The 14,825-nt window shown below is 40.9% G+C and overlaps 1 protein-coding gene across 1 annotated transcript in view; it reads left to right on the top strand.

The window, feature by feature from the left end:
* The first annotated feature begins 12,171 nt into the window (after positions 1-12,171).
* LOC149785997 (uncharacterized) overlaps positions 12,172-14,825 on the top strand; it is a 109,199-nt gene continuing 106,545 nt past the window's right edge. The window contains exon 1 of the mRNA XM_089976274.1: positions 12,172-12,237. Coding sequence (XP_089832400.1) covers positions 12,193-12,237 — 45 coding nt within the window. The 5' untranslated portion in view covers positions 12,172-12,192. The remainder of the gene's footprint in view (positions 12,238-14,825) is intronic.

Raw genomic sequence — 14,825 nt, 5'->3', positions numbered from 1 at the left:
TTTATATTCTCTTTTTTTCGGATGCAATACACGTACTTTCTAGCCAGAGATCTTCGTTCTCCAGTAGGGAATTTAAATGTTATATACTGTAACCGAAACGTCAGAGTTCGTTTAGAAGTTTCGTCTTCCGCTAAGCAGATTCCACGTAACAAATGTTGGTAATCCTTTAACTCGTCTTCCTCAATACGTTGCAGTAAGTGAATGTCGAAGTAACCAAAATTATGAACATGTACATCATTGGCGACCTCAAAGTTTTGAACAATGTCTGACCACTGAAACCATTTCTGACGAATCAGTTTTCTTATACCATTCAGGTACCAGTGGTTAAAGAGCTGGTGACGTAACGGATGCAATTGTTCTTTACGTTTGACTTGTATTTTCACCAGCTCTCGGTAAATCCTTTCTCTCAACTCCTCAGGCAAGCCCAAAATGTTCTCTTGTAAAGTATCCATAAGTATATACCTTGTTTTTGGAATCGTTGGGTGGTGGCCAATAGCCTCGTTTAACTTTGTGCCTAATGTAATATCCAGTCATAATCAGTCTTCTTGTACTTTGGAACAAAGCATAATTTAAAAACGGTTCAATAACTTTGCGTTTGCGTTTCACTTGTATTTTGATCAGTTCTCGGTAAATGCGTTCTCTCAACTCCACAGGCAAAGCACGAATGTTCTCTTGTAAAGTATCCATGAATAGGTCATACTAAATCCTCTTTGGTCTGACACAAGAAATGTACTGTTTGCACAGACATGGTTTCAATTCATTGTCGAATCTAAATCGTTTAGTTACTAATTTACACGTTACAATTCGTTTAGAAGTTTCCTCTTTCACCAAATTGACATTGTGTTCAAGATGTTGGTAATTCGTTAACTCTTCCTCTGGAATTCGATGCAGTACGTTTACAATGTAGTAGATAGAATCGTCAATACCAAACCATTCCTTTTTAAAACCAGGGGGTCGTTGATCAATGTCTGTCCAATGAAACACTTTCAACTCAATCAGTCCTTGTATAGCCTGAAGGTACCAGTGGTTCAAACACCGGTGACGTAACGGATGCAATTGTTCTTTACGTTTCACTTGTATTTTGACCAGCTCTCGGTAAATGTGTTCTCTCAACTCCACAGGGAAAGCACGAATGTTCTCTTGTAAAGTATCCATGAACAGATTATGGTAAGTTACTTCAATGTCTCGGTCCCACTAAGGGTAAGTAATGACAATTCGGTGACCATTGAGCATGTTCTACGTAGGCCGAATCTTGCGGTTCCCAGTAATGAAGTGACACACCGCAACTGAAGCACTTGACTTTATCTCCTTCGCCCAAGTAGAAAAATCCGGCTCTGGCTAATTCTTCGGGGGTCGGTCCTCCCAGATACTTAGGCCATTTTCCTTTGAACGATTGAAGACGATTTTCAAAGTCGCAGTATTCCGATAAACGCACAGGGAACGAATATTCGTCTTTCACAGGTTCGTTTCGATGAGGGTTGAGTGACATGGGTAGGAGTTTGCTCAGGGCTGGATGACATCCGTAGAGGGGTAGACGTGAAGGTGAACATTCCCCTTTAAAACGAAACCCAGTAAAGTGTCCAAGAGGACGAGCGGCATCGCTTTCACATCCCTCAGGTTTGACACGCACAGCATCACTTTCCATGATAGGGGTCGTGAGAACAAAGTTCCCATGATGCTTTACGGCATCGCTAAGGTCACAACGTACAGCATCGTACCCATCGCAAGGTTCACAATCGCATTCCACTTCCGAAGCCTCACACTTGAATTGTGCCTTTCTAAACAACTTGTTTTGTGTTTCTCTGAAAGTATTCATCTTGTTCGCTCGGTCTTGGTAGTCACAATGAACTATCGATCTTGACCATAGCCCCTTTTTATACTAGTCGCAATGCAGTCTCCAGCTTGTACATCTTTCCTTTTTTACGTTTTTTATGTCTTGTTCTGGAAGGTACCGTCTCTAAATTACCGTCAACATTGTACCGTAGTGTGATAGGTGGAAAGACCATAGAAAGGTAAGGGCAGTGCGTAGACCATCGAGTATGTTCCAGAATAGCTGAATCTTTATAGATACATAGATCCATTCGTAACTTCAGTCCGCAAGCGAAACACTGTACCTCGTATCCCAATCCTGACTCAGGTCCCAAGTAGACAAATCCTGTTCTAGCTAAAACATGCGAAGAAGGTAATCCTTCCCTATCCGTAGGCCATTTCTGAAACGTGTCCAATCGACGGGCACAATCACAATAGTCAGGTAAGAAGACTGGAAAATGGTAGGGTTTGAACTTGGAGTTCTCATCGGGTTTCTCACTCGATTCTTGCTGTGGCGAAGTCATCCTTCTAGCAGGTGACTATCCTCTTACAACCAATGTTTTATACCAACGTGTCCATACGGTAAGGTGAAATGATTGGGAAGTCGCACTCGCTTCTGGTACACGATTTGATAGACTTTTTCCAAGGGCCGACTGACGATGTGATGAGTGGGTAAACGTACAATCTTGTTCGGTTGATAGGTGGTCACTTTAAAGTTTCCATCCTCTCCGGATTGCAAGGCTTCTTTCAATACCCCAAAGTTCACCACACGACTGGTACGATAATTCAGAGTCAGTCCTTTCACTTTGCACGTCGTGTGCACTTCTCCTTGTTTGTCCCGGTATTCGTAGCCGTAATTTTTGGGACCGCCACTGACGAAACTTAGAATCTTGTCGTCGGGATGCTCGTCTGTCCAGGCTCCTAAACGGTCTCCTTCGATATCAGGGTGCTGTTGACTCGGGTGATGGATGTAAATGCAACTGTCCGTGTCAAAGTACAGGACGCGTTCCCCTAACACTTCTAAAGCTTCGTACAATTTTAAACGAGCATGAGCTGTCACGTAAGCCGCAATGATGACATTTCCAAAGGGGTCGTCTTGTACAAAGTCCAGATCTTCTTCGTAATTGACCAAGATCAAATCCTCTCGAACGACGTCCACGTGTTTCATGTATTTGGTTTTGTCGTGAATCATCTGGAAGTAGCGGGAAGGTTCTGTCAAATATTCCGTCTTGGGTAAACACGGTCGTTGTGCCATTTTACCCCACAAGCAATTTAACATCACTTTGGCAAACGATCGCCTGCCTTCGTTTTTCTCGATGTGGTCTAAAGAGATGCCTTCTTGTTCATAGTATTTCTCTTTGAATTGTATTTGGTCTTCGGGAGTGTGACACCAGGACGGATAGCCGCTGGCTTCTTGCTTCAGTTTCAAAAAGGCATCCACGTAGTCGGCGAAAATGCCTTTCTGACTGGGGTCACCCTTGTGGTACTGTTGTGTCTTGGGAAAGTGGCAAATTTCGTACAATTCTAACAGTTGGTATCCCATGTCCAGAGCTTTGAACAATTCTACGCTGACCCAGGTTCCCGTCAAGGCACGTTCTTCCTGGGTGTGATGGCAAGGCTGGTCTTGGTTGCACGTTTCGGCACAAGTACGGTACAAGGGAAACATCGGTTTGCCTTGACAATGGTGAGGTAAGACGGGATGGTATAGGTTCGTGGAAGGCAAAACTTTACACTTGATCAAGCCTTCGTATTGTCGAATGTTTTTCAGGTCGATGTGTTCCGTCAGCAATTGTGGGTGCCCTACAGGAAAGCGACAATATTTGCACACGTAGGGATACAGCGAACACACGTCCAAGTATTTGATTTCTTCTCCTTTCTCTTCGTCGGCTTGGTACAGCAAACAGGCCGCATTGGTCCTTCCTCCGTACAAACTATCCCTCGGGTTCAGCGGGTCCATGAACTGGTAACTTTCCACGAGGCGTTTAAACTCGGGATCAGTTTTCATACGGTGATCGTACTCGTGTTCCCACATTTCCACCACTTGGTATCCTTGCTGTTCTAACTTTAGGCGTCGCTGACAAGTGTCCTGGTACAAGTCTTCCATGGTTCGTTGCAAAAACTGATTTTTAGTGCCACGGTCAGGGTAACAGACGGGACATCCGTGAAATAAGCAACCGTTAAACTCGTACACGATCTTGGGGTTTTCTAAGTCCCAGCCATCGACCGAATACGTTCCGATGGTCTTTTCACCCCCTCCGTTGCGGGCATGCTGAATCCACTTGTCTTCCTTGTCGCACAAGTAATGTAACCAACGTAGGGCTTTGACCGAGTATTGACGCTTGACATAGTGGGTCTTTTGAGGACTGACGACAGCCACGGTCTTTTGAGGCATGAATCGTTGGCGGTACACTAAGGAACACGCTTTGGCAATGGTGCAAGCTTCTTTCAAAGGATCGACCCCTCCGTGTTCCATGAACAGTTCTCGAAATTTCCACAGCAACGTCGTAAAATGTCCACGTCGGAACGACAATACTTTAGCATTTCTTCCTGAAAGTCGAAGGGGTCAGAGGCGTGAGCCTGGTACCAAGCGTAGAAATCTTCTCGTTGTTCGGTACGCATGTTGTCGGGGTCGTAATAGTGAGCCTCAGGCAAATGGGGTAGAACGACATGTTGATTGGCTTCCGTATTGAAAAAGTGAGGAAAATACCCTTTAGCCATTTCTGTCATTCCAAACGTTTTAGGCATTCGACTCAAAGGCATGGCCAAGTAACTCATCGAATCTTTAAACTGCACTTGTCCCACTTGCATGAAAATGATTTTGGCTCCGTTCAAAGTGACTTTAGGACGTTCGGTGCCATGTTCCGTATAGTACCTCAAAAGAAACTGTCCATCGTATCCGGAGAAATTGTGAGCCATCACCGTGGCATGACGATGACAATCTCCGTAACGTTCGATGTCCTCTTGGCTCCACGTCTTGTCGATGGGGTCTAAGACCCATTGTGCAAAATCGTCTAGCGTCTTTGGTCCTCGAAAGATTTTTTCACGCCCTCCAGGAATTTTGCTGCAGTGAGGGCAATAACTGAAGATAGGTTCTTGAATACACTTCTCGCACGCTCGATGAGCCACGCAGAAATTAGGAATGTGAATGCCGGTCTCTTGCATGCATTCGAAATCGAAAAAGATGAAATTGCCTTTCTTCTTGTGACCGTCCTCTTCCTCTTGTTGGGGTTGGTATTTTTGCACGTAGCATTGGTGTTCCAAGTCCACGATGTGGTGACAAATGTGACATTTTTTCTTTCCTGAACATACGTGTGCCTTGGCACTATTGGTACGTATGCCTTGTCCACACGCGGAGCACAATCTCAGCAGTTGACAAGCGCATTTCTTCTGTGAACCTTGTGTCTTCAAATGTTGTTGGTAACAGGTAGGACTGACAAACGTGCGCTGACAAGTTGAACAAGGCACTGGTTCTTCGCTCAGACAGGGTGGAGAGGCCAAACATCCTGGGCATTTCATTCCACAATGCTTGTGTTGCTCTCGATTGTTATAACCATAATCACATTTCTCACAGTAATAACCGTATCCCAGGAATCCGGTGATGGCGGTAATGGTATCGAAATGGTCATCGTGATAATAAACATGAATGTATTTTCCGTCCTTAAAATCTTGGCCTCGAAACAACAGAGGCCCGCGCACTTCTTGAGTTTGCACTTTCAAGGTGTATCGTTAAGCTAGGACATCTTGCAATTTTTGCATCTCAGGAATGCCACAGGGTGTGTCTTTGGACAGGCCAGCTTTTTGCAACAGGAGTTCTGCTTCGTTTCGTTGTTTGGCTCGATCGGAACGTTGAATAGTGTTCCAGGTTCTTTTCCATTCTACCGTGTCGTTCTTGTTGGCATAGGTTCGTCCCACCACGATGGCACGGGCTTAACACATCTGGTCATGAGTGTTGTTAATTCGGACGAGACTCTTTTTGGTGTTGCGAAGGTCGTCCACCAATAACATCTTTTTGCGTCCAGTCCCTTGAGGAGGAGAGACGTGGGTCATATCCAGTGTGGCTTTTCCATCGGTGATGTCAAACTGATCATTAGATTGTTGTACGTGTTGAATCTTGTCCATGACTTTGGAAGCGGTCAATTCTGCAGGGGTGCTAAACTCGATCCAAACAGGGGATTTCAAACCGTCGTGTTGTATGGAAAGTCTCAAGCGATCGTCTTCTTTGGGTTGACATTGTCGCTTGAGTGCAGTGAGCAAAGAATCCCACACCCCAGTGATAAACACTTCTGCTTTCTCTAACGGCACTTCAGCCTTGAAATCTTTAAACTTCACCGTGTATTTGTAAGCCGTGGTTCTAAATTTTCTAGAGGAGCGCTTTTCCGTCTCTCGAATGGAATAGTATTTTTCAGGGTTGACTAAGGGTGGTGAACTTGGTTTAGAGGTTTCAAATTCTGGTTCACTCATGTCCTCTTCAAAATCACTGGCATGAATTTGTGCCAAGATTTCAGCCCTGGTACGAGGAGATAGATCACGTTTCTGCCTCTTACTTTCTTCTTCTTTCTTCTCGAATGAATAGGATCGTTTCATCTTGAGTGAAAAACGTCAAATGACTCAAGTTTAAACAGCATAGACTAATTTATAGTCATGGCAGACCAGCGTATATAAAAGGGTGTGTGTCTTGTCCTTTCACTATTCATTTCACTCTCAAGCTGAGCACAACGATGGAAGAGACTAACCAAATCGAACGTTTCATCAGAGCTTTGCGAGGGGTCATTGGAAAATTCTCTTCAGACCAGCCCACGGACTACTCTCCTTCCTTTCGTGATAAAAGTCAAGATACTTGCTATATCTGTCAGAAGAAAGGGCATTGGTCTTCAGAGTGTCCAGACCGTCAAAAAAGAAAAAAAAACAGGGACTAAAAAAGACAAAAGTCAAGATACCTGTTATTATTGTAAAGAAAAAGGACATTGGTCTCCAGATTGCCCAAAAAAGAAACAAGAGGAGTCAGAAGAAAAGAAGGATTCTTCAGAAGAAGAGAGGGATTCTTCGGAAGAAGAGAGGGATTTTTGAGAGGAAGAAGGCAGACAGGTGAAGAAAAAGAAACAGGAGAAGAAAAGAAGAAGGGAAGAAAGTGAGGAGGAAGAAGAGGAAAAGAGTGTGACGGTGAAGGAATTCAAAAAAACAGAGAGACTAAACAAGGAGACAGAAGAAGTCAATGAACTTTTTATTAAAGTTATGTGTTGTGAAATGTGAATTGGATTGTAACAATGGATAAAAGAATAAATTAATGATATAAGGTAAGTGTCTTTGAGTTTTGATTTTAAAATAAGAACGTACACTCACGCACTCATACAAAGACACGTACTATAAGGGTAAAATGGGCTGTTTACTATTTTTTTTTAGTTATTGGCAAATTGAAATTGTATTTCTTTTCGAGAAATGTGGGTGGCCCTGAAAAGGGCCTTTTTTCTTTATGGTGTAGGGGTGAGTTTAAGCAATCAACTTTAACTGCCTTAAGCCTTTGCCACGGCCAAGGCCTACTTCTGGACTGCGTACTGTTGATGATGATGATTGGGTTGAAATCACTAAGGGTGGTACGGTAGGCTTAGTCACAGGGTTGACGTGTTTAGCTCGGGAAGGTCGTATTCTCTTCGGCCGTAATAAAGAAGTCTGATACATTTGTTTCAGACTTCTTAACTCCGCTAAAATGTCCAACAGTACCGTGACCGTTTGATTTTCACCCTCTTGTTTCTTTGCTGCTGCTTCTACTTGCTGTTGTTTTTTTCTTACCTCTTCTTCTTGCTGCTGTTGCTGTAGGAGAAAAGCTTGTTCCGCTTCCTTTTGTCGTTGTATAAATTTCTCCAATTCTTCTTTCTGTTTCTGTCTAAAATTCTCCACTTGCGGTAATGAAGAAGGTAACGAAGGTTCCGGAACAAATTCTTGCGAGGTAAGAAAATCGACAAAATCCCAATGTACCTCTTCTGAAAGTAAGTCCGGGTTCCCTTGAACAGTCTCCCCTGCTGGTGCACCCCAATGGATCGTTTTCTGAGTTTCCGTCATGTTGAATCACTGTCGCATAGATTGACTGCACACAAGCGCTAGCGAATCTATATAGACCACGTGACGTCACAGACTGCTCTCTTCGGATTGGATGCGGGCTGACTGAATTTTGTAACGCGTATTCGGATTGGTGAATGAACTCAATCCGTTTCAATCCTTCCTCTACCTATAAATAAGCGCAATTCACTGCATTGATTCACCTGTTCTCGTCGCTTCAAGATGTGGACCACAGTCGAATCATCCACCCTTGTGTCTTCCATGATGTTCAGGACGGACATGCTCATGTATGTCCGATCCAAGTGGACCGTTGTCCACAGGACAAACACCAGTCTATGGATACGTAGAATCTACGTAGAAAGACAATGATGCCTCAAAAGAGTGCTGATTTACGGGCCAACAGTGAGACGCAGCCTAAGGACAAGAAGAAGACCAATGCGGTGCCCTTTATGTTAATGGATACAGTAACATAAACCCAAAGGCCCTTTTCAGGGCCACGCATATTTCTCGAAAAGAGAATGACTTTTCAATTGCCTACCCCCTCTTTTTTTAAAAAAATCCCATGTTCAATTCCCCTTGTCCCTAGACAAGCCCAAACTCTATTCCCCCATGATAAATTCCCCTTGTACGTAAAGTGACCCACGATTTATTCCCATGTTAAATTCCCCTTGTACGTAAAGTGACCCACGACTTATCGCCATGTTAATTCCCATTGTGCGTAATCTGACCCACGATTTTTCGCCATGTTAAATTTCCATTGTACGTAATCTGACCCAGAGGGGTCTGTAATGCTAATTCCCCATTGTACGTAAAGTATCCCCATTCACTACTGACACCAAAGAGTTCTTCTTCTCTTTCCGAAGAAGCAGACCTATCGTCAGAAAGTCTATCCTCAGAGGACGTCGCATTCTTAGAAACTAAAAGATTGCCATAGCAAACAAAAAAAAAAAACCAGCCCTTTTCAGGGCTACCCCAATACTCTAGAAAAGAAATAACAATCGATTTGCCAATGTGTGTAGGTAGAGTAGTGTGAATATAAACACTAACTCTTTTTTGTAGTGAGAGGGTATGTGTTTGTGTATAGGATTGTGTGTTTGTAAGTGCTCACGTACGTTGGTGTGGATAGTAGATTAAGATCATGTTTTTGGCTGTTTGGGGTGTGGGAAGAGTAGATTTGGGGGTTTGATTGGATTGCTTTGCGTATGTGGATAGTATATTGAAGTGATTAATGAAATTTTTTTAGAATCGTAATGGGTAGTATAAAAAAGTGAGTGAGTGTTTCTTTTAGGTCCGCGCGTTGTTTTGGTTATGATCTAGGTAAGATCAATTTTATGTTTTTAGGGGGATGTTTTCCATCACGTCCGCGCTTTTACTATAAATTGAAACTCGCTCGGCAGTCTAGCTACCCTTGTTGATTGATCAACACCACCAGAATGAACACCAGAATTGTAAAACTTCTAGAACTCCAGATGCACCTGGAATATGCCAGGCGCATACTAAATGAACTGGCCGCGGAGGCCATTGTCGAAGAGGGAAGGATGAAAGAGGAGGAGGAAAGAAGAAAAAAAGAAGAGGAAGAAAAGGAGAGAGGAAATTTCAGAATCCCAGAGACAGAAAATTGGGATTCTGAAGCCACATATCCCTCCTCTGCTCTCCCCCAAAAAAGAGTGAAAAGAGACTGGGGAAGAAGATGTGTGTGTGGCGCCAGGCCAGGAAGGTGCCCTCATTAGATAGGTGCATCTGGAGTTAAAAACCAACAGCCCTTTTCAGGGCTACCCAATGCTCTAGAAAAGAAATAACAATAGATTTGCCAATGTGTGTAGGTAGAGTTGGGTGAATATAAACACTGACTCTTTTTTCATAGTGTGAGTGTATGTGTTTGTGTTTGTGTGTTTGTGTTTGTAAGCGCTCACGTAAGTTGGTGTGAATAGTAGATTATGGGTTTGTTTATTGTTTCTTAGCGTATGTGGAGAGTATAGTTTGTGTTTTGTAACCGCTCACGTACGATTGTGTGGATAGTAGATTATGGATTTAGTTTTAATGCTTTGCGTGTGTAAATAGTAGATTAGGGGTTTGTTAAATGTTGCTCCACTTATGTGGATAGTATATTATATGAAATGAGAAAAGTAGGGGATGTTTTCCTTCACGTCCGCGCTTTCACTATAAGAACCCACAAGGTTTGATGTTCAAACCATTCTACAAAGAATAAAAAAGAAGATGGAAGTGTCCCAACTGTTCAATGATTTAAGACATGTTTATTTTTGGATGGTGGATGGTGAATATAGAGTTGAAAGGATTGAAAGAGATTGGATGTTAAGAACCAGTGTGCACTATGTGAACGAACTAAAATTAGCCAGGGAGATGATAGAAGGATTAATTGAAGAAGAAGTGAAGAGACTGAGAGGGCTAATAAATCCCCCTTATGTCAGAGTGGGAACATTAAAAGAGGCTCTGGAGAAGGTAGAAGAAGTAAGAAGGTTTTTGGAAGAGATAGAAAAAAGGTCAGAGTGGCCCTTTGTCAAAAGGAGTGTTGAAAGATTGAAAAAAGGGGAATAAAAGATGAGAAAGGCGATAGATGAAGAAGTGGGGAAAATAAAGGACAGGTGGGCAAAAGATAGAAAAGAAGAAGAAGAAAATAGAAAGAAAAAGGAAGAACTAGAGAAACTGAACGCTAACTGGATAAAAATCCAACGGAAGTTCCGAGCCATGGGTCACCCGGACTGGATACCAGAAACAGAAAAGAAGAAGAAGAAAGGAATGATGGAAAAAATAAGAGGATGGCCACAGAAGTTAAGGAGTTAGAAGAAGAAGAAGAAGAAGAAGACGAAGAAGAAGAAGAAACCCAAAGGCCCTTTTCAGGGCCACCCGCATTTCTCGAAAAGAGACTGACTTTCCATTGCCTACCCTTTTTTTAAAAAAAATTTTTTAAAAAAAATCCCATGTTCAATTCCCCTTGTCCCTAAAGTAGTTTTTTTTCTAACATGTTCAATTCCCCTTGTCCCTAGACAAACCCAAACTCTATTCCCATGTTCAATTCCCCTTGTCCCTAGACAGACCCAAACTCTATTCCCCATGTTCAATTCCCCTTGTCCCTAGACAGACCCAAACTCTATTCCCCATGTTAAATTCCCATTGTCGCTAATCTTATCCAGGGTTTTTTGCCCATGTTAAATTTCGATTGAGGCTAAAGTGGCCCAGGGTGGTTAATGTTAAATTTCCATTGAGGCTATAGTGGCCCAGGGGTGTTTTTAATGCTAATTCCCCTTGAGGCTAAAGTGGCCCCATTTACTACTTATGTATCTCACATTGATTCTATTCATCTGGTACATGTATCCTGCATTAATTATATTCATCTAGTACATGTATCCCGCATTAATTCTACTCATCTAGTACATGTATCTCGCATTCATTCTATTTATCTAGTACATGTATCCCGCATTGATTCTATTCATCTAGTACATGTATCCTACATTAATTCTACTCATCTAGTACATGTATCCCACATTAATTCTATTCATCTAAATATGATAGAGCATAATTAAACTGTAAATGTCTAAAAATTCTTGAGTATATGTCAGTTTTAAAGACATTCAACAGTCCATTCTTGTACATGAATTCGAAGCCAATTCTGTCTTGTGGTTTTGTCTGAAAACGCCATTGAACTACATATGATAAATTTACACTTAAATTATCTCTTTTGGGATAGACATTACTCAGTGTAACGCAAAAATGATAGAGTAATATACATTCCGGCATTATTTTTCGTCTTTGCGTAATTTTTCTTAATCGATTTCTTATTGCAATTTATTCATATTTACTTCAAGTGCACTTTGTGCCCTTTCAAACGTTAAATAGTTTAATCCGTAAATGTCGACTAATTTCTTAGGGAAAATGTAAGATTGAAAGAAAATTGAAATAGTTATATGCAATCTTGAGAAGACCTGACTTGCCGATGTGTATACATGTATGAAATTTAAAACATTGATCGCATGTCCAAACTATACTAATGTAAGCCACTGAAATCCATACTTAAAAGACGTTAAAAAATCGAATTTGTTATATTTATTTTGATATTGTGTATAAACTGGTATCATAAAGTGAAACAAAGATATAAAAATGAACAAATGCGAAAGAGACAAAGTAATAAAAATGAACAAAATGCTGAAATAATTCCTAAATTATAAAAAAATAAACAAAAACCTGATAAAATAGCTGCCCATAAAAGACAGTCGATAATTTTTCACTTTTTTTCGAGGTAATGCCTGATCCTGTAGGATTATATTTCAGTTATTTATAAATATAGCTACCACCGATTTTTGACGTCATAAGATGGCAGCCGCCTTACTTGGAGAAAACACATCTTCAGTTCAGAAAGTAAGTTGGGTTCTTTATTTCAGTATAATTTATGAATGCTTTAGTGTCGCTTTCAGAAACATTGTGATGAATATTGTTTAAATAATAAACGATCGAGGGTAACACGAGAAGGAGTGTGGTTTTTGGATGAAAAGTGTCTGATTCTGTTGAGTAACATGCTTGGACCTGAGCTAGGCTCTGTCTCGTGGTTTCAGTATGAATTATTGTAGCTGCAAACTTTGTTGTGCGGTACTGCGCCATTAAAAGATATAAATATTTTGCCTGGTGAATATTAGTAAATTATCTTTTGAAACCGGTTTGAAAAAAAAATGTTGAGTTTTTGTTCCTGTGTGGAAAATGAAGGTTAGCCCTATCAGACAGTAATGGAAAACTGTCTGCTGCATAGATGAACGTGGGTTGCCGTAAATCATCAGCACGGCTTTTAACAAAGCATTGGTTGTACATGATACCCTTCAAACTTCTATCCCTCACCAAAACTATTGAACTGCTGGATTGAAATCCACCAAACTTTGCAGTTATTGTTGCCCATAGGATGACCATTCGCCAAAGGATTCGCAGAGTATCATTCTTGGCTTTGAACTCTGGGTATCCCAGGAGTGACTCAGAGGCAAGATGTGCACAAATTTAATTTATAATGACATTTTTAATAACAGTATGGTCCAAACCTTTTTGTTATGCAATCATGTATGCAAAGGATTGAAACATCACCCAAAAGCATGGTATCACAAATCCACTTGCCCATTGCCTGGGACAAACACAGATTTAGTTCAGGTAAGCTCAAGTTTGCAAGGTACTTGCTCAGCAAACTGAGAACAAGAGGGTCATTTTCTGTTCATAATGCTTCTCTTTCTGCAAGTTTTATTTTCTATCATCATGCCCCAGTGTGTATCAGCATTTTTATTTAGCATTTATTTGTACCACATTCCTCTATTATATAAATGTTTGCAGTTTCATTCATAAGATATATAGTCAACATCTATCATTTCCATCTTGTAATCGGTGTCAAGGTCTGTCTCACATTTTCCCACTCAGGGATGGTCCTGGCTTTTAAAACGCTGTCGCCAAAAAATATCGCCAACCTCAATATTTTGTTGCCAATTTTCAAAAAGTGTCGCCAAAAAAAGTAGTGTACATTTTTCCAAGTGTTAATTTAGTCTATTAATGTAACAGGCAATGAAAATTACAAAAGATGGATTAGTTAATACTTTAATTACAACAAGCATTAACAAAATGTTACAAAGTGTTACATGAAGATCCGTCATGATTTTAGGGCTGCCCACTTGTTGAATGCACTTTTAAAGTCTAATTTTTCACAACTGTACATGCTGATTCTCATTAAATTCTCGAGAGATGAGATGCAGAGCTTATTTCTGATGTCAGTTTTTATGAGGTTCATCTTACTGAATCCACGTTCACAGTCCTCAGTGCTGACAGGTGACACCAGTAGTCTCTCAGCAGCCCCCCCCCCTTTTATGGCTAGCTTCACAAAGCTTGTAGCGAATTGCTTCTTAAATCCCAAGAATGATCACTGAATGCTGTATAAATTTTCTCGACAAGAAAAATAGGATCTCCATTCCCACGAATGAAACTTACACGAGTCAACACCTGGCAATATTGGACCGTATATATAAGCATAAATTCACACCCAATTTAGGGATTCTTTCACTCCTGTATTTTGAGAAATAAATAATTATTATTAATTATGCAAAACTGTTTTTTTTTTTTTTGCTGTTTCTTGTTGTGGAGTTTAAGTCTCTGCAGCTGTAACACGGGACTGATGGCAAAAGGAAAAGATCAATGAGTAAAATGCTGCACTGGTGACAGATGTAATCGTGATTGAGATTTTTTCCATTTGCTTTGTATTTATACACAGTAGTCGGTACTTCAAAGGTTATCAGTTTTCTATGAAGGTTCAGCAAAACTATTGTATTGGTATATGTATAAAAAAAACAGAAGGATTAGCCATACAATTAATTGTATCTGTTCTATTCGCGTCTTCAGAAGTCGGTCAGTTGTAGGTGTAGTGCAGTAGCATGATTGACTGTATTGCAGCCTACAGTACTCAGCCCAGATGTCAGCATAAGCAGATTATAATGTAACAATGCACTGTAAAGATGGGGTTGTCAATAAGAACAAAGGATCGTTTGTGTAACAGATTGATTCCAATGCATTGCTCAGTCAAGTTTGTGGCTTCCTTTCGTTCTGCCTTTTAATTTATCCAGTCCAAATCCATGATTGTATGTACAAATTAAATAACCAAAAAGTATGACGCCAAAAAAATTGCCAGATGGGATATTTTTTCGCCAATAAGGAAAAAAAATCGCAATTTGCGACATTGGCGAAGCCCAGGACGATCCCTGCCACTGAGACAACATATTGCATACATGCCAACCATTTTGCTTTTGGCGTAATCATTATGTTTTTTCCCCACAAAATTACACATGTAAAAATATTCAGACTATGCGTTTTTGGTATATCCCCCTCCCAAAAGAACTAATAATTTGTTTTCTCAATTTTTATTAACATCCCATTATTACAGACCATATTCTAGAAAAGACGGCTTTTTCATAACTACGACATAAGAGTAC

The sequence above is a fragment of the Sinohyriopsis cumingii genome, chromosome 12 (assembly GCF_028554795.1).
Source record: "Sinohyriopsis cumingii isolate HCF-2022 chromosome 12, ASM2855479v2, whole genome shotgun sequence".
Taxonomy (NCBI): domain Eukaryota; kingdom Metazoa; phylum Mollusca; class Bivalvia; order Unionida; family Unionidae; genus Sinohyriopsis; species Sinohyriopsis cumingii.
Note: the sequence above shows the minus strand (reverse complement) of the source record. Positions and strands in the feature narration are given on the sequence as shown.